Source organism: Atractosteus spatula, chromosome 16, assembly GCF_055471065.1.
Source record: "Atractosteus spatula isolate fAtrSpa1 chromosome 16, fAtrSpa1.hap1, whole genome shotgun sequence".
In the NCBI taxonomy this organism is placed as follows: Eukaryota; Metazoa; Chordata; class Actinopteri; order Semionotiformes; family Lepisosteidae; genus Atractosteus; species Atractosteus spatula.
Window position 1 is genome coordinate 13,799,267 of NC_142721.1, and position 17,786 is coordinate 13,817,052.

At 42.6% G+C, this 17,786-nt stretch overlaps 2 protein-coding genes across 2 annotated transcripts in view; one reads left to right on the top strand and one right to left on the bottom strand.

The window, feature by feature from the left end:
* Positions 1-1,103: 1,103 nt before the first annotated feature.
* On the top strand, positions 1,104-8,584 carry psmc3 (proteasome 26S subunit, ATPase 3). Its single transcript, XM_088935066.1, has 12 exons — positions 1,104-1,205; positions 2,151-2,231; positions 2,722-2,847; positions 3,413-3,517; positions 3,832-3,894; positions 4,717-4,854; positions 5,064-5,207; positions 6,092-6,240; positions 6,888-6,984; positions 7,426-7,571; positions 7,857-7,938; positions 8,298-8,584. Exons 1-12 carry the CDS (start codon positions 1,104-1,106, stop codon positions 8,406-8,408), a joined length of 1,344 nt encoding a protein of 447 aa, XP_088791192.1. The 3' UTR covers positions 8,409-8,584.
* A 146-nt stretch (positions 8,585-8,730) lies between these two features.
* The window catches only part of tmem276b (transmembrane protein 276b), a 31,571-nt gene continuing 22,515 nt past the window's right edge, over positions 8,731-17,786 (bottom strand). The window contains exon 4 of the mRNA XM_088935068.1: positions 8,731-11,432. Within this exon, the coding sequence (XP_088791194.1) occupies positions 11,188-11,432 (245 nt within the window). The 3' untranslated portion in view covers positions 8,731-11,187. The remainder of the gene's footprint in view (positions 11,433-17,786) is intronic.

The window sequence follows — 17,786 nt, forward strand, 5'->3', positions numbered from 1 at the left end:
TTTTCCCAACGTATTCAGCTATCATTTTCAGTTTCATTTATTTTCACAAGGTTAATCTTTGCTGAATTATCTTCCCGAACGTCAGTAGCCTCAATTGGGAATCTTAAGAGAATGGTACTTTGTAGAGAGATACAGGAGAATGGCTTCTGTGCTGCAGATAAATATGCATGTTGAAGCTGATGATAATTCATACACATCCATGCAGTCGAGAAGAGGTGTTGGTGTGGAGCACACATGGCAAAAACTGAAAAAGACTTTAGCGCATTAAAATGAGGGTGTATGCTAAAACTCCGCGACTTTCGCTTGATTTATCTTCCTACCTTGTGTCTTTACTGACATTTTAAGAATTAACGCAGAACTAGCGCTTAAATCCAAGAAGCCACTTCCATTGATCTTCTGGAGCCGAATTCTGATCCGGGACAGAGCCGAGACGAGAGTAGACAGCAAAATGTGAATTCTTTGGTTTTTTTAAACTTTTAGTTATCCGTTTTACCAGTACTTCTTTCTATATACACTTATAGTACGAATCGCAGCAACAGGGTGCAAGTTGTTGCTCTACATCTCGGACGTGATGCCAGTCCACCGCCTGCTGTCGTCTGTGAGACTTGCAGCTCAAGAAGAGAGTATTTTACAAATGCGTTTTTTCGAAATAAAGTTCCATTTGTCTTAGTAGAAACACCTGCTTATCCTGCACAACACATTTTAACCACTGCAACATTGTTTAAAAATGCTAGAAACAAAATCACAAAAATGGGGAAAATAAGAGTATTGAGTTGATTTATTTCTTGCTCCTTGAATTTTACTTTTTGTTGGCAACTTTTTAGCTATTGGAAATGTTCTAAATATAAACTAAACGTTATTTAAGTTTAGTTATCGCTACGCTGTTCCAGGCATTTAAAACCCCACACGCTGGTCTACACATCGAGCTGTGTGGAGTTCTGACATGCGCACTTCATGTAACTTAAAGTTTGTATTGTTTACCGCAGATTCGACATTTTATTTAAACTACATAGACATTTAAAATGCGTGTAGTTTAGTTTTTATCGCTATTAGATATGTTTATAATATTATAAATTAATTTTTGAAATATTTTTAAAATATATATGTCAGTATCTGTAAAAATATTAAGATTGACGAGTTTACTCCAAATCAGAAATTCCAAAATGGCGTCTCTGAATGACAGATCAGTTTGGGACGAGGTTGAGGTTTGTGATAATATATCCTTATTAAGACTGTTATTTTTTAGTGTTTGTCTACTAAAGAGTTGCCGGGATTTGCGTGTGGATAAATCTCGAAGGATATACGTGTATCTATACAATTCAACCGTGTATTCCTTTTGTAATATAATAGCCATTTGCCGGGGATGGCCTGTTTGCATTCTGGAGAATGACACAGGGAAACTAAATGAACTGCACATGAGCTACAAACTGTGACTGTAGCTTTGTGAATGGAAATGCATGAAGGTTTCATTTACTCAAGTATTAGATTTCGCTTCGTGACAGCGTTTGTAAGGTAAAATTGTTCCAGTTTATCGCTCTTTGTCGTCTACGCCGAGAGAGGTGAGAAACAGTAACTAACAAGAGCTGAGGAACAATACAAGGTCTGCCTGATAGTTTCCTTTTGTTGTGTTGTCAAGATACTACACCGGGGGGGATGCACAATAAATATTCAGTTTTATATGTTATTTAAACAGGAATACTAACCCTGGGATTGTAATTAGCTCTTACGTTATCAAAGTGAGCATTCTTGTCCAGACAGCTGTCGATATGGATTGTCCCCTCTTCGCTCTTTGGAATATGTTTCTGGTGTATGTATTCTTTGCGTTTGCCTAATTGGATTTTTAAGATGGGTTATGTAAATACAGCTGTAAATAAAACACTGGGCGAATCATTCCTTTTGCCGCCCGAAGAGTTCAGAATGTAGTTCTGGCTGGGCAGCGGTGTAATGAAATCTGGTATCTTTTGATATTTTGTTGCTTGGACTTGGTTAGTAGGTGGAAATTAATGTCGATTTTGCTTAATGATGTTTTAGGCACGCTACTGAAATAATACCCATATTTGATGCATTCATTAGAAAAGCACGCTACTTGCTTTCACCACCTTTCTGTCTCTCTCTGTATTACCTTTAACCTGTTACCTTTCACCTCATAGGATGGGATAGGTGAGGAGGTGCTCAAAATGTCCACTGAGGAGATCATTCAGCGGACACGCCTCTTGGACAGTGAAATTAAGGTTGGTATGTTATTCCAGGAGGGTTCAGGGCTCTTAACCCTGGCCCAGACGATCATGAATTCTCCCCCTAGGTTAATGTCACTGTTGCTCCCTTGAGCAATGTACTTGCCCAGCAAGTAGCAAGCTCATTGCATGCGGTAAAGAACACTCTGTGTAAGTGATATTACAAAGTGTAAGATAATATTTTCTCAATTGACCTATCTTGACAAATAAAGCTTTATTTTTTAAACTGATCCACCCATGTCAGGTTTTATGAATGTTAATCATTTGAGATGTGCATGTTATATTTTCATAAGTTAAAGTCGTTTTCTTTAGGTTTCAGCTTGTTTTTATTGCAAAGGGAAAGTATTTTCAATTACGCAGATTACAATATGGAATAATTTCTCTTCCTGTATGAGTGGAGCGAACAGAAGAATTTGAAGTGGGGGGCCATTGAACATCGTAAGCTACTCCTTGTCGCGTGTTTAAGTGTATTTATTTTTTTAATCAGATAATGAAAAGTGAGGTCTTGAGAGTTACTCATGAGCTCCAGGCCATGAAGGATAAAATCAAAGAGAACACTGAGAAGATTAAAGTGAACAAGACACTGCCGTACCTCGTCTCCAATGTCATTGAGGTGAGTGTGGCCCACTGACCGTGATTGACCACTTTTGAAATGACTGCCTTCAGTAAGACGTGTCACTGAAGAGATTTTGTTTCTGAGAAAGTATATGTACAGTTAATTGTGCGGTAGCATAGAAAAAGTGGATTAACACTGCCATTTTCAATTGGCACTGGTAGCACTTAACCCTGCTCAGAATTGGTAGTGTAAACACTAATGGATCAGAATAAATGTACCAATTGCTGCAGGTGCACAGTATTTGGAAGTGGCAGTGTAAACATATAGGATCAGCAGCTGGCACAAAAGCATTTCTGACCACAGTACCGCAGAACCCATCAGTGGTCTACATTAGTTTGTAGGAAACGACATTCCTGTATCAATGTTGTATTTTTCAGTGGTATGATGTAGTATGTCATCGCACAAGATTCTAGTTCTGCACTAAATGCCTGTGCAAAGCCCTGATGCATAGTTGATCTGTTGTGGAGCAGACTGTAAATGCAACACTACACATGGGGGTGGCTTCCAGAACCTTTGATTCTGATCAGAAATACACTACCAATGGATCTATTGTCTGTTTTAGTTGTTGGATGTAGATCCAAATGATCAAGAGGAAGACGGAGCCAATATTGACCTGGATTCCATGAGGAAAGGGAAATGTGCCGTGATAAAAACATCAACACGACAGGTAAGGCTCAGAGAGCCTGAGTATTGCTGCTTGCATTTGTGTTTTCTGTAGTATATAGAAATATACGCACACAGAACTATACTTGCGGATTAAAGTCAGATTTTAGCCTGCTCAAAACGAGGCCGAGTGTTAAGTTATCAATTTTGTGCCCAATCGTTTCATTACGTTACCAGTACACATTTTAATAACAGAAATAATCATTCGCACCAACTGCAATTATTTTCTGCCCTGATAGCTGCTGTTTATTCAAACTAAATTTAAAAATTGACCTAACACGTTTAAAGTTATTTTATTATATGGTGTGTCTCTTGTAGACTTACTTCCTGCCTGTAATTGGTTTGGTTGATGCAGAGAAACTGAAGCCAGGAGACCTTGTGGTAAGTGTACATTTGTTCTGTTCTTGTGGAATACAAATGTGTTCAGCGCAGTTGACCACAATGGCGTTAGTCAGTTGCTGAGGCAGTGAGCTCTCCTACTATATCTTCAGTATGCTAGACTTTTGCACAGAGATGCAATTCAGTGACTGAAACATAACATTGGCAGGTTTTCCTCCCAGTTCCTTACGCAAATAAACACTGATATGAAATACCAAGGTGGAAGAGTTTTTCTGTTTACTGGGTTCATTAAGTAGGTTTGTTAGTGGTGTTATGCTAGTGATGCTCTTTTGAGAAGCCATACCTTAACCCAGGGATCCCCAATCCTGGTCTTGGGGGGCTGGTGTCTCTGTAGAGTTCCTCGGTCTCTTTAAAACAGAGGTTCCCAAATACTGTACGTTCCTGGGGACCCACACACCTGCTGGTCTGCTCATTGTGGCCACGGTCTCTACTTAAATTAATCCTTAATTGAGCCAATTAAGCCAACAGTTCGCATAATATATACTTTGAAAGTTTCTTTTTCCTTCTCAAAGATTCATGATTATAAGTTTCTTAGGAAAACCTACATACATGCCAGCCCAAACCCTACAACCCTGCCTTAAGTGCAGAATATTTTATCAGTCCGGTTGTTACCAAATACCAATACATCAAATGTCTCAATGTGTAATTTTTAAAATTGCACTGGGGGACACTTTGATTTGCATGTCGTCTACCTGCAGGTGGGCGTCCAGGGCCCATCGATCCTTCTTTATGCAGTGTTTTCTTTTCCAGTTTAGAAGTGTGGGGTGCTCTTTTCCCATTGCTGTGATCTTCCCGTTCTCCCAGGGGGTGAACAAGGACTCGTACCTGATCCTCGAGACCCTGCCCACGGAGTACGACTCCCGGGTGAAGGCCATGGAGGTGGACGAGCGTCCCACTGAGCAGTACAGCGACATCGGTGGGCTGGACAAACAGATCCAGGAGGTCAGACCTGCCGGGCAGCTATTCCAACACAGTTCAAAAACACTGAATTTTTTTTATTTCCTTTTTTTTTTTCACCTTTGGTTTTAGTACCGAGTTTTCATCTTTCCTATTATCGTAGATATACCTGACTGCAGCTCAGGAGTCCTAGGTGCTGTATTTCCAAGAATCTGTGGAAAGTGGTTGTGACTTAATAACCTGTGTCTTTGCAGCTGGTGGAGGCCATAGTTTTGCCCATGAACCACAAGGAGAAGTTTGAGAACTTGGGGATCCAGCCTCCAAAGGGGGTGCTGATGTATGGCCCTCCAGGAACAGGCAAGACGCTCCTGGCCAGAGCCTGTGCAGCCCAGACCAAGGTAGAGGAACATGATGTCATAGCTTCTGCAGGTTTTGCTTTCCTCTTATGTCCTTCCAGTTTGGAGCCGCAACACCTGCTTTGCTGCCCGGGGTGATCGACGGACAAGCACCTGAACCCATCAAGCCTGTTTGTCTTCTGACTTGCTGCAGGCTCCACAGCAGCTTGCGGGAGGGTTATTGCCAAATTGGAGGGGAGAGACCTCCTTCACTGATGTCCTCACAGCTGCCTGTGAAGTTAGCAGAGCTGTGTCCAGTGAACCCTAGCCCTGCCCCCCTGCGTGGGCCTTTGCCATGGAAATCTCGTTCACAGCTGGCTTGTACAGCAATTCCTAACACTGGTCCGGGGGGGACACTCATCTGCTAGATGTGTCCAGCTGAAACCTACCTCACAAGTGCTAATGGATGAAAAAATATCCAAAATGTTTCACAGGGAACATTAAGTCTCAAGCTTGCTTAACCTTATTAGTCACTAAATAACTATCAAGAGGTGATCAGTTTATGATCAACAAACACAGGTTGGAATGACAAAGTATTAAACGTGCCTAAACCCATGCACTGAGCTTTTATTCTGCATACATTTTTGACAAAGTGCCTAAATGGGAGGGGATCAGGGAAATTGGTAACAGTAACATAAATAATAGTAATCATTAAAACCACTCACTGCAACGATAAATCAAAGCAAACTTAAAATATGCCCCAAATAGAAGACTGAAATCAAGTAGCAATTGATCAGTGGTTTCTGGGCCTAAGACATATGGCTGGTGGAAAAACATCATTGCTCCATGTCTCTACCCTAGAGTTGGGTATACGTCTCAAATACCTGGTGATTTTTTTTTTAATTGGAGGCTTGAATCTTGTGCTTATAAAGACATTTTCTCTGCAGGCCACATTCCTGAAGCTGGCTGGCCCACAGCTGGTCCAGATGTTTATTGGAGATGGAGCCAAACTGGTGCGAGACGCCTTTGCTTTAGCCAAAGAGAAAGCTCCCTCCATCATCTTCATTGATGAGCTGGATGCCATTGGCACCAAACGGTGAGTGTGTAGTAAAAATGCACGGGGACAGCTCCTCGGTGTATTTTATGTCTTAGTTTTCTCGCATGTTACTGGAAACAGGGATCTACAATGGCTGAGGTTACTGTTGTCTGCTTAAGACTTTGTGCATGTTTGCTTGCTCAAAATAACAGTGTACCGGTATCTCTTACTACTGTATTTCTCGTATTTATAATATCCCATTGCAGCATTCACCTTATTATTTATTAAGTGAATGGCCACAGTTTCATATTGACAAAAATGAAAAGTGACTAAAATAATGAAATTAGTAAAATGAAAAATACAGAACAGTAGTTCAAATACAGTAGGAAAAAATATTTGTCTTGTATGGTTTCAGACCAGAACTGTTGTCTTAGTTATTATGGTTCTTTGCTCCTTAGTAACATTATGGTAAAGGTATATATTAGAATTCTTTTAACACCTTTTTGTTTTGTGTAATGATACAACAATTCTCACCTAAAGATGTTAAGTAAAAGGCTTTTTAAGTAATTATTTTTTATTAAGTTCATTGCTAACTTTGACATATAGAAAATTGCACAGCTCCCAACATCTTGACAGAATAGTTTTCATTAACACATTCTTGAGTAGTGCAGAAAAAAACATCAGCTTTGTGCGATGGTGTGTTACAGGTTTGACAGTGAGAAGGCAGGGGACCGTGAGGTTCAGAGGACTATGCTGGAGCTTCTCAATCAGCTCGATGGCTTTCAGCCCAACACGCAAGTCAAGGCAGGTCTTTCCTGAAACAGCACAAAGTCCAGGAATCTGGACCAGTGGAGTGTGGCCTACTGCAATAGAGCTGTGACCCAGCTCTTCTGTTCCCACTGAGTTTCCATCTTGCCAAACGGAAGAAATGTGGTTGACATTCGACTGACTGAGATGTATTATGCTTCTCTGTCGAAAATGCACGAGCTGCCACGAGCAGCATCTTATCCTTTACGTATCTGATCACTGTAGTCTGTGAGAAATGTTTGAGAAGTGTGCTTTTTCATGTAATGGAGCTGCCACAAATTTTCAAAATACTCAAAAGGAGTGTTTAAAAAAAATGAGATACTAAGTGAGATCTTGCCCTCTTTTAACAGTTTCCGTTATAAAAGCAGTGACTCATGTAAAGAAAGACCTGGCCTGTTTGTTTCCTTTCATCATCCTGTATTCCTGTCTGCCTTGCAGGTCATTGCTGCCACCAACAGAGTAGACATCCTGGACCCGGCTCTCCTGCGCTCTGGGAGGCTGGACCGCAAGATCGAGTTCCCCATGCCCAATGAGGAGGCCAGGGCCAGAATCATGCAGATTCACTCTCGCAAGATGAACGTTAGGTAGGCTTGGCGCCGGGGCTGCGCTGTTTCTGTACCCCATTATTACCAATTTATTTGGCTGAAGCGACTTACATTTGCGCCCGTTTACACAGCTGGTCGTTTCACTTGGAGCAATTGCTGGGGTGAGGCACCTTGCTCGAGGGCCCAACAGCTGCGTCTCACCTGCGATTCGAACCCACAGCCTTCCGGTCTCGGGTCCAGAGCCCTGAGCAGCGCTGCGCCCTGCTGCCCTGCTTGTCTGTGCTATGTGTAAATAACCTGTGCGTTTCCTCCATATCTTTTCAGTCAAGATGTAAATTACGAGGAGCTGGCTCGATGTACAGATGATTTCAATGGGGCCCAGTGCAAGGCCGTGTGTGTGGAAGCTGTGAGTAGTAGCTGCATTTCATGTTTCTTTAGCACACCACTTGTTTGCTAGCAAATATTGCAATAATTAATCATCATATTTAATAATAATCAATGATTTATTGATGATAATTGAAATATCAGTGGTCGTTAATATGGAAATCATTGCTTTTATAGTGGCTGAAAATAGTGCTTTTATTATGTGAAAATACTGCTTTTATGAAAGTAATCATTTCAATCATTTAGCATTTTTGTGCAGTGTTCTTTTTTCTTGATGGGGAAAATGCAAACAGTTGATATGCAGCTGGGTAAATCTGGCTGGTTTTCTGCCCTGCGGACGGGTGTGTCCCTTTCATGCCCTGTTTCTCCTCTCTCACACAGGGCATGATCGCACTGCGCAGAGGGGCCACCGAGCTCACCCACGAGGATTACATGGAGGGCATTCTGGAGGTGCAAGCCAAGAAGAAGGCCAACCTGCAGTACTATGCTTGAGTGGCCTCGAATCTGAGGTGGGGGGAGACCGGGAAGGGCCTCGGAGTGTGGGTATTTGTGTGTGTGACTGAGCACAACCGAGACAACGAGTCTGTATTGCAATGTCTGGTCTTGTACTATACAATTCTGTTGTCTTACAAGTTACACAAGAATTAAAGCTTTTTTTTTCCATTAATGCACGTTCGGTGGCTCCGATCTTTCCATGTCTGCCCACATACGAAGCACCACGGCCGTAACATAATGATGGAACTGGCTCCAGCCCCTTCCCTGGGTCTGGCGATGTTTGCGGAGGCTTAAACAAAATACAGTGATACGTGACGAGTTTAATATAACTGTAATTACATTTTTCTTTAAATAAAATAAATTTAAAAATTGACACAAGTCTTTAGACGTTAAAAAACAAACGTTTTCATGCTTGGCAGTGCCATTATCCTCCTTAGATGTTAAAAATAAAAGAAAATCTGGAAAGTTACATTGGTGTCAGATTGAAGAAATGTATTAGTATATGCCAGAAATGTGTTGGTATTTGTACAAATAATGCATTATACACCATACAGATGCAAAACACTTACACAGTTCTGTACAAAATACTCAGGTCAAGAACTGGGATCAACCTTATTGAAAGTAAATTGACTCCTGTGGCCAAAATCATGTGTAAATCATCTTGAATTCAGGTATAAAATTGTGCTTTCAGCTTGTATCTGGCTTTAACTTTCTGCCTTTTCTTACAAGCAATAAACTTGTAAAAGCACTCAGAAGCAATACTTCCTCTTGCATTTCTCCAGAGAACTAGGAATTAACTGAGGTTATACTTTTATTTTTTATGTCTCAACTTTCATGCATTCTGAACACAATACTTAGTGACACTCCTACACTGAAAATTGTTCTGTTCCCATTTCTGAGCATTGGGAATTGAAACTTTAAGAGGCTTTTTGCCACCTTGAACATGAATAGGAGGTGACGCTTAGGTTGGCAGCTCGAATGCGATTTTTTTTTAGTATTCTGAACTGTGGGAATTCAATGGAGTAATTACTTTAAAATATGCTTGCACTGTGACAAAATGAATTAACTGAAGACAGGGATAATCACCCAAGACATGCTGCCTTGCTGCTCACCAGTAACTTGCTTTCAGTACTTTAATGATGCTTGTTTTATTTTTTTAGATGCAAGCTGAATAGTTTGCTACTGTACTAACTAGTGTACACTGAATACCCATTCTTACGTTATTGGCAATAATTTAATTTGTTGTTTAAGATTTATTTATTTTTTCTGAATGAAATGACGTTTGGGGTATAATGTAGGGATTTGGAAAATGTAAACTCACCTAGACTGTTGCGGCATAAATCTTTTATTCTACAACAGCCCCCCTTATTAGAGGCAGGCGAATACTTTCTAATCTCACGCATTCCAGGTCTGAAGTAGCAATCTGCCTGGCAATCAATGCATTTAGTTAACACTGAGCCCCAAGTTTCTCCATTGTAGGATGGTGGATATAAATTGTTTCCAGTTAGACTAAAAACTAAAAATGTTTTTTCCCCCAAAAAAAGTCTAAATCAGTTTACCACCACCCAGTGGTGCTTACCCTTTGAAACATTTAAAAAAGAAAAGTTAATGACAATCTGTTGAAATGGTTAGTTTTTTTTTGTGTTCCTTCAGTCTCTCATTCTTGGGACGTTTTCTGTAATGTTTTTAGGCACAACACTGAATTATGTAACGGTGTGCTTATTCTCATCTCTCATGAAAGAGGGGGGTGATCAAGGGAGTGAGGCGACACTTGGGCTTGCGTTGAGTTCCATTTGCCTCCTGTTACCTTGGCTATCCAATGAGATCACTCCTAATGTCACACTATAGGAATATTGGCTCTAATCACCCTTAGGGGTAAAGATCCTGACCTGGCGTAGGTTTCAACTCGTTGAAACGTCCTGTAAACAACAACTAAAAACCAAGCCTGTGTCCACCACTGTACAAATGCCTTTACACACATTTTGTCAGTACAGAATTGCTGCTTGAAAGCTGAAAGCACATTTCCAGTTTAAAAAAAAACAACAACCTGCAGAGCCAAGAACAGCTTTTTAGAGAAGGTGCTCTTCACCTTTCGCCAGTCATGAAGCACAATGCGGAAGAGGTGTAGAAGTAGTATAAAAAAAAATCTTGTAACCCCTTATTCTCACTGTAGTCGTGTTGTTAAAAGTCCAGTGTGCATTTTTTAAACAATTGACAGTTTATGCCAGCATAATAATTTTTAGTTTTTTTTTTCCTTCTGCTGCATTTAGGAAACCAATAACAAACACAGTACCGTTTACCCATCTAAAGAGAACAATCGGACAGAATTAGCTTCCACAGGCTTTTTTTTTCCTTTTTCACGTTTTGTTCTCGAAATACTGAGTTTCGTTGTTTTGTTTTTTTTTCCTCTTTTAAATCTTTGAAAGTTCCTAGTAGAGAGAGCACCATTTCAAAAGAAATTTCTTTTTTAAAAAAAACAACAAACAAAAACAGAAACGGTAGTGGGCACCCGGGGCCGGCCATCTTGGAGCAATGGTCTTTGTCTGGTCCGTGCCCTGCAGCGGCCCGAAGTGAACGCAGGGAGAGGAAGGTGGGTGTTATCCTCCCCCCCCCATACACCACCAGTCCCTCTCCGGGTCTTTCTCTGCGCCAGTGCCAGGTCCAGTTGGGCTTTCTCCGAACTGCCCGGGCCGCTCGTTCCGAACGTCCTCGCCGGGGTGGAGGGGAGAGCGGCAGGCGGGGCGCGGCTGGGCTCGGCTCGGCGCGGCCGCCCGGGTCACACGGCGCCGTTCTCCTGCCTGCGTTTCTGCACCACGGTGCGGGGCCCGCTCAGGGAAGGGGCCAGCGTGCACAGGAACCCGGCCAGCAGGGTGAGGCCCAGGCCGCCCCAGGCGCAGAACATGGACCAGCCGTAGCCGTGGCTGATGTCCTCGGGGAGTCCGTACATGTGCCGCGGGTAACGGGACAGCTCGAAGTTGATCCCGGCCACGCAGGTGCAAAGAGAGATGATGCAGCAGGTCCCTGAAGCGCACACAGAGGGGAAAGAGAAAACACAGCTTTTAGAAACAAGTCATATATAAGTTACCTACAGCCCGTATTGGACAAGCTGCCTATAAAACCTTTGTGTAATTGCAAGTTGTCGGATTTCTCTGCACCCCCTATTCTTTCAACTGCCTTTTCACATTGACTATGTTCACGCTATGCAGAATCAGGTCCCTCTTGGCCATACTGTACGCTTGCAACTCTATTTTTAAAATCAGTAAAAACATAAACAATGCTAGCATACCTCAGTAAATAACAGAAATGTTGAAGTAGTTAATAATTAAGTGCACAATTAAGAGGGTTGTTGTTTTGGCACGCTCTCTGAATTCTGCTGCACAACATCAGGGTGGCATGGCGGTGAAAGGGTTAACAGGGTGCTGTCTGTGTGGGGTCTTTATGTTCTCTCTCTCTGTTTGCAGGGGTTTCCTCACACAGTCCCAAGACTTGCTGGTAGGTTACAAGCCTTCTGGGACAACTGGCCCTGGAGTTTGTGTGTAATAATAATTGCTTACACTTATAGAGCACTTTTCTGGACACTCTACTCAAAGCACTTTACAGGTAATGGGGATCCCCTCCACCCCCACCACTGCAGCCCCCCCTGGATGATGCTCCAGTCCTCTCACACACACCAGCTCTCAGTGGGGAGGAGAGCAGAGTGATGAAGCCAGTTCAGAGATGGGGGTTATTAGGAGGCCATGATTGGTAAGGGCCAGGGGGACATTTGGCCAGGACACCCACGTAACACCCCTACTCTTTTCAAGAAACACCCTGGGATCACTATACTGGGACATTAGGATCCACACAGACTACAGGGTGAGCAACCCCTACTGGTCCCACTAACACCTCTTCCAGCAGCCTTAGGTTTTCCCCAGGAGGTCTCCCAACCAGGTACTGGCCAGACTCCCACCTGCTGAGCTCCAGTGGGTTGTAAGTTGTGAATTGCAGGGTGATATAGCTGCTGGCTGTGTGTGTTCTGTGATGGACTGTTGTCCCGTCCAGGGTGTACCCCGCCTTGCGCCCGTTTCCTGCATTGACAGGCTCCAGCTCCCCCACGACTCTCACTTCGAAGACGCGGTTAGAAAAGGGGCAGGAAACACGGTTTAAAAAGCCGCCGGGGTCTCGGGTTAGTTTTTATTTTGGAGACTTACGGCTAGTTGACACTAGAGGCCGCTGCGTACACACGCCAACTTGAAGAGAGTCTTTAAGGCGGTCCAAAAAAAAATCGGAAATATTTGCACGCAATTTGAAATATTACAGAAATCAATTACACTTTCGTGTGCTCCCCCCATGTCAAATTACTGTTATTATTTATTTTTAAACAAGGGTTGAACTTTCGCAAGAAATTATAGACCTCCACAGAAAACGATACATCAAGCAATTCTCAAGCAACGTCCTTTTTTTCGAAAACCAGCATTAATTTTAAATCGACCAAATTAGGGGACTTAAAACTATTACTCTTGTTGCTTCTGCTGAAGGAAATGTTATCTGAAGTGTTCTAATTTACGACTGCATAGCTCCAAACGGTGACTAAAGCCCCCCTAACTCCTGACGTGCACTTAAGAAATTATTTTTAAAGGCTCATGCCTTTGACAGCGTTGCTAAACGCTTTGCTCGCTTTTTGATAGGCCGCCAACGTCACCTTCCCATTTCCAGAGCACATGTTAGCTCCAAAAAGATTGCCCTAATAAACCTACAGATTATTTTTAAAAAAAAAACCAACAGCTAATAAGGACGCGGAATGTTCCACCAAAGTCTGATCAAAAACCATCATTACGTGTAAGTCAAGTCGAAGGTTCAACGAATTACCTCGGTCCTGCGCCACGAAAATGAAAATTCGTCGTCCTAAGAGTCTAGTGACCGGTCTGATGGACAGCCCCTAGCAGCGTGCTTCACTCTCCTCGGTTTTTCATGCAGCGGAGGTGCTAGCTGCAACCTGACAGCTGTCTGATGGAAGGTTTTTTTTTGCGTAGACTGTCCAAAAGAAGAAACGCAGGCAAGACCGCAGTAATGAAAAGTAATGAAAGCGGCAAACAGATCCAAGTATTATTCAGACTAGCGGGGAGAGCCACCCTCTGAAACCATTGAAGTCTAATCGCTTTCCTCCACACAATAACGCACACTGCGGTAGCAGGAATATTACCAATCTTCAACACAGAATTACAGACACACACGTTTTGTTAAAGGGTAAAAATAGTACCTCAAGGAAACCCTCTGAAATTAATCCTGGATTGCAGACACACGTTCTAACTTCACTGCCACCAGCTGTGTGAAGAATATGCTATATATAAAGCATACATAAAGTAGCCTGGAACTGAATTGTTAAATGCGAGTCTGCTTTCCTGCTAATTCTGTGCGCTCTACTTTATAAAAGGACATTCTTGTCCTGTTATAAATTAAATGTAGTAACTTAATGAAAAGAATGAACACATACACATGAGCCAACATCACTGATCTTAGATGCAAAACGATTTGTATCTTAAGTCACAGAAATGGGTAAGAAAACATCGGTTTTCCGGAATAAAATACATTTTATACATTTTTTATACATTTATATAGTTGTTGGCTCATTCAATTCCGTGTCTGGTGTAGAACAGGGTTACAGCTACATTCACAGAAGAAAGAAGCCATCCTAAATAAATTAAGTAATTAAAGTCGATCGAAATACCGCGACCGAAAGTTCAGCATGTGTAATGATAATGATATTTCTAGGAGTCCTGAAATAAAATTGAATAGTCTCCCCGACCTCCTCTTCAAAACCAAAGGTTGCGTCCGCCCAGAAATGCAACGCAATCAGCTCAAATAAAACCCATCCGAACTAACGAGATCAGGCCGCCCTAACTAGGTAAGCGACCTCCGAGATTTAATTTCTCGCTGAGGTGGGTACAGTAAACACCATCTTTTCAGCGAAGTCCCAAGTGCCGAGAATATGAAAGGTCTAAGGTTCAGCGAAATCACGATTTCTAATTCAATAACCTACCGGTTGCGAGGCCATTACGTGTCCCTTGCTTGTTGTTGCTTCCAACATAAAGGCACAACCTCCCCCTCCATTATTTATTACTGAAGATAATATAATCCTATAATCCTTCGCTTATTAAATAATAATCAGTATAGCAGCTACTACAGCTGGCGTCGCTATTCATTTATTTGCCTTCTTTATGAGCAGAATTACAATGATCTCGATGCCTTGTGGCGATCTCACGTTGTGTAGGGAGCAACGGGGAGCCAGTTGCGGTCTTGACCTTAGCGAAACATTTTAATTCCCCCCCAAAAAAACTAATTAACTGCTTAATCCCGCATGGTGAGAAAACAAACGCCCGGTTTGGCGCTCTCTCATATTCCTATGGCGTGGGTGTAAGACGCGTCTTACCTTTGTAAAACGCAGCATTGATTCCTGTATGAGCGAGGCAGCAGCTACACCCGTCGGGACCCGTATCCGGGACCCTTCAGCACGTAAATTCCAGCGAGTTGAAAAAAACTGCGCACTTCGTAAAGCTGTTTCATCGGGAAAGCGCCCGGGGAGAGCTCGCCGGTCAAGCCGCTGTCTCGACTCGTAAATCCTGATATGTATGGTCGAAAGATTTTTCCATAGATATACATTTTAGTCATATCAGTTGCGTGAACTGCAATTGATTTAATCTGCACAGTGCTGTGTCTTGGTCATTTTTCATTTTCATTGTTACATTTTTATCGTTGTCGTGAATGTACGTCACCCTGGCTTGAATGCAAGCAACAGCTAAATGAATTATTTTTATTATTATTATTATTATTATTATTATTATCCAAACCATTTTGTTACTAAATAAAAGCCCAATTGCACACGGCTTTGTCTGAAAGGAGGTATCACTTTCACCCAAAACCGTTTCCTTGCTCTCTCATTCAGGGGTCGGCCCCAGGGGGCATGAGGTCTGCTCGGGATGGGCACTAATATCGGAAGAGTCTGTTCCGTTTCCCGGGTCAGAAGCCTCCGGGGCCCCAGGTGGAGCCGTCACGTTCAGCAGCGCTCTGTGGGCTTTCCTCCACAGAGGCACCTGGGCGTCGCGCACCGATTGTGAGCACGGCGTGTTTACCTAGGCGAAATGGCCTGGAGGTATTCTTTATCTAAAAAAAGAAATCTAATTATCTAGCCTCAGTGAGTTAAGGAGTGCTGACACAATTAAAACACGGCCACGCCGAGGTCTAAATCACTCCTGTGTGTTTGTGTGTGTGTGCCTGCGTGCGCGCCTGGGACATGTGTTACTAACAAAACAGGGACAAAACGCGAACAGATGTCCTCAAATGAGTACCTGACAAACACACAGAGCAAGAGGGGGCCAAGTGCCCCCACAGTGGAAATAACCTCGTTTCTAAAGATAATGGCATCTTCTTTCAAATCTTAAAAGCGTGAAAAATTGTGGAGCTCAATTATGAGTGAATAAATATGTCACTCCCGCGTGGAGCTTAATTTGAGCGCAGGGAGGAACCGCAAGGAATCAAATGGGAGCCCAGAGGAAGTACAAGCACGGGAGTGAGTGTAGGAGGCAGAGATACATCCAGGTCTGAGATACTGTCAGATTTTCACTGGCGTAACAGACAGGGAACCTGAACAAGCTGAAAAGCTCATACTGTACGTGCCGTCTTCCTGCCAGTCTCCCCTCCTAGAAGACCTATCCACAGTGACTTCATACTCCCATGGCGTCTGACTGGGCACACACACACACACCAGAGTGGCGAGTGCTCAGGGGATCAGCTGAGATTCCTGAACTGACGCTCGGCATTAAGAGCTTTACCCTGGTGGGTTAGGAAGAGGATGAGCAAAGGGGTGTGTGAGTTAATAGCTTAATTAATAGCTGCAGCTTTAAAATGACACCTGACCTGGTATTTAAAGAGTGGCAAAGTATTAATTCAATTAACACTAACCTAAATGTTGGGCTTCTGCAGAAAAGCCTATTGCCTATTTTTACACACTTGCGCACACCCATATTTACACAAAATTCAGAAATCTCTGCTTTTGTGTGGGGTGAGATTTGAATATCGTGATCTGCTGACACGGGAGTATGTTTTTCTTTCATTTCTCCCTCTCTCCCTTTCTGAGCCTGCCCAAATGCCTTCTTCTGACAACTAGAAAATGAACACACTTCAAAAAAATATCCCTGCAACCCCTTTCCTCCTGAGAAGAAATTCTTCACCCCTCCTGCATGTGCATTTTCTCAGTGGTCAGTAACATGGGCCCTGTTATCGCTGGTAACTGCTGAGTGATCACATGATGAGATGCCCATACTTAAGCATCCACGCAATTTGTACCTGACTGCAAATTAAAATGACCATTTCCATTTTCCATCAATTTAAAAATACAGTTTGTGAAATGACATTTCATTCTGAAGCTAGTGTCTTCAAAGTGGCTCATTTTTTTAATCTGAAATGTCTATGGGTTTTTTTTTTACCATAAGGAACATGCGTTGCTTTAGGTGTAAAAAGAGATGTTATGTACATCTCTCTTGAAAAACTGCAAAGACCCTTCCACACTCCCAAGCAGCCCCAATGAACTTATTTTCCATCCCAGCTGAATACTGTGATCTATCACATTTCAGTAAATCTGCTTATACAATAAACCATTGAAATTTCAATTTGAAATAGAATATTAGAAAATAGTGATGCCTCACAGACAGACACCTACATTCGTACTTAAACACACATGCTTGTGCACCTACGCACACATACACACACAAATAAATATGTGCATAATGCTTGCATACACACACACATATCAACTATGTTGATCCAGAACAGGTAAGCAGGACTGTATGCCCGACTCTTATAAAGGACAAAAGGCATGTGACATTTGTTGAACTTGGCAGGTGGTTTAGTGGAGCATAAGTCACTGTTCAGCTGATACAGTACGCGTCACGGTTGGACAGCTCCAAGAGAAATGTTCACAAGGACACAATCCTATAGAGACACTTAGGGGTCAACTGGTTGCATTAACTTATCAGACCGTCTTACCCTGCCTCTGTTTTTTCCCCCCCCTGCCTTTCATTTTATTTAGAGGGACTGGCAAGCAAGTCTCTGTGGAGGTTTGATTTTGTTTCTTCTGAAAGGAGCAATCAATTTTTCATCACTTGCACTTGCATCACAAGCAAGAGAGAATGCAAAGTGATGACACTGGTGGAGGGTTTGACCTCAGATTACACTGTCCTCTCTGCCTCTCTCTGCACCCAGAAGGGAAGCCTGTATTGCATACTTCTCAAGGCTAAGAACCGCCATTTAGACCCTAATCCCCAAATTTGTACATTAAACTCTCCGAGAGCGCAATTCTCCTAATATGCAGGTTTTGAGCTCCTTGTTCCTGCGAACGAA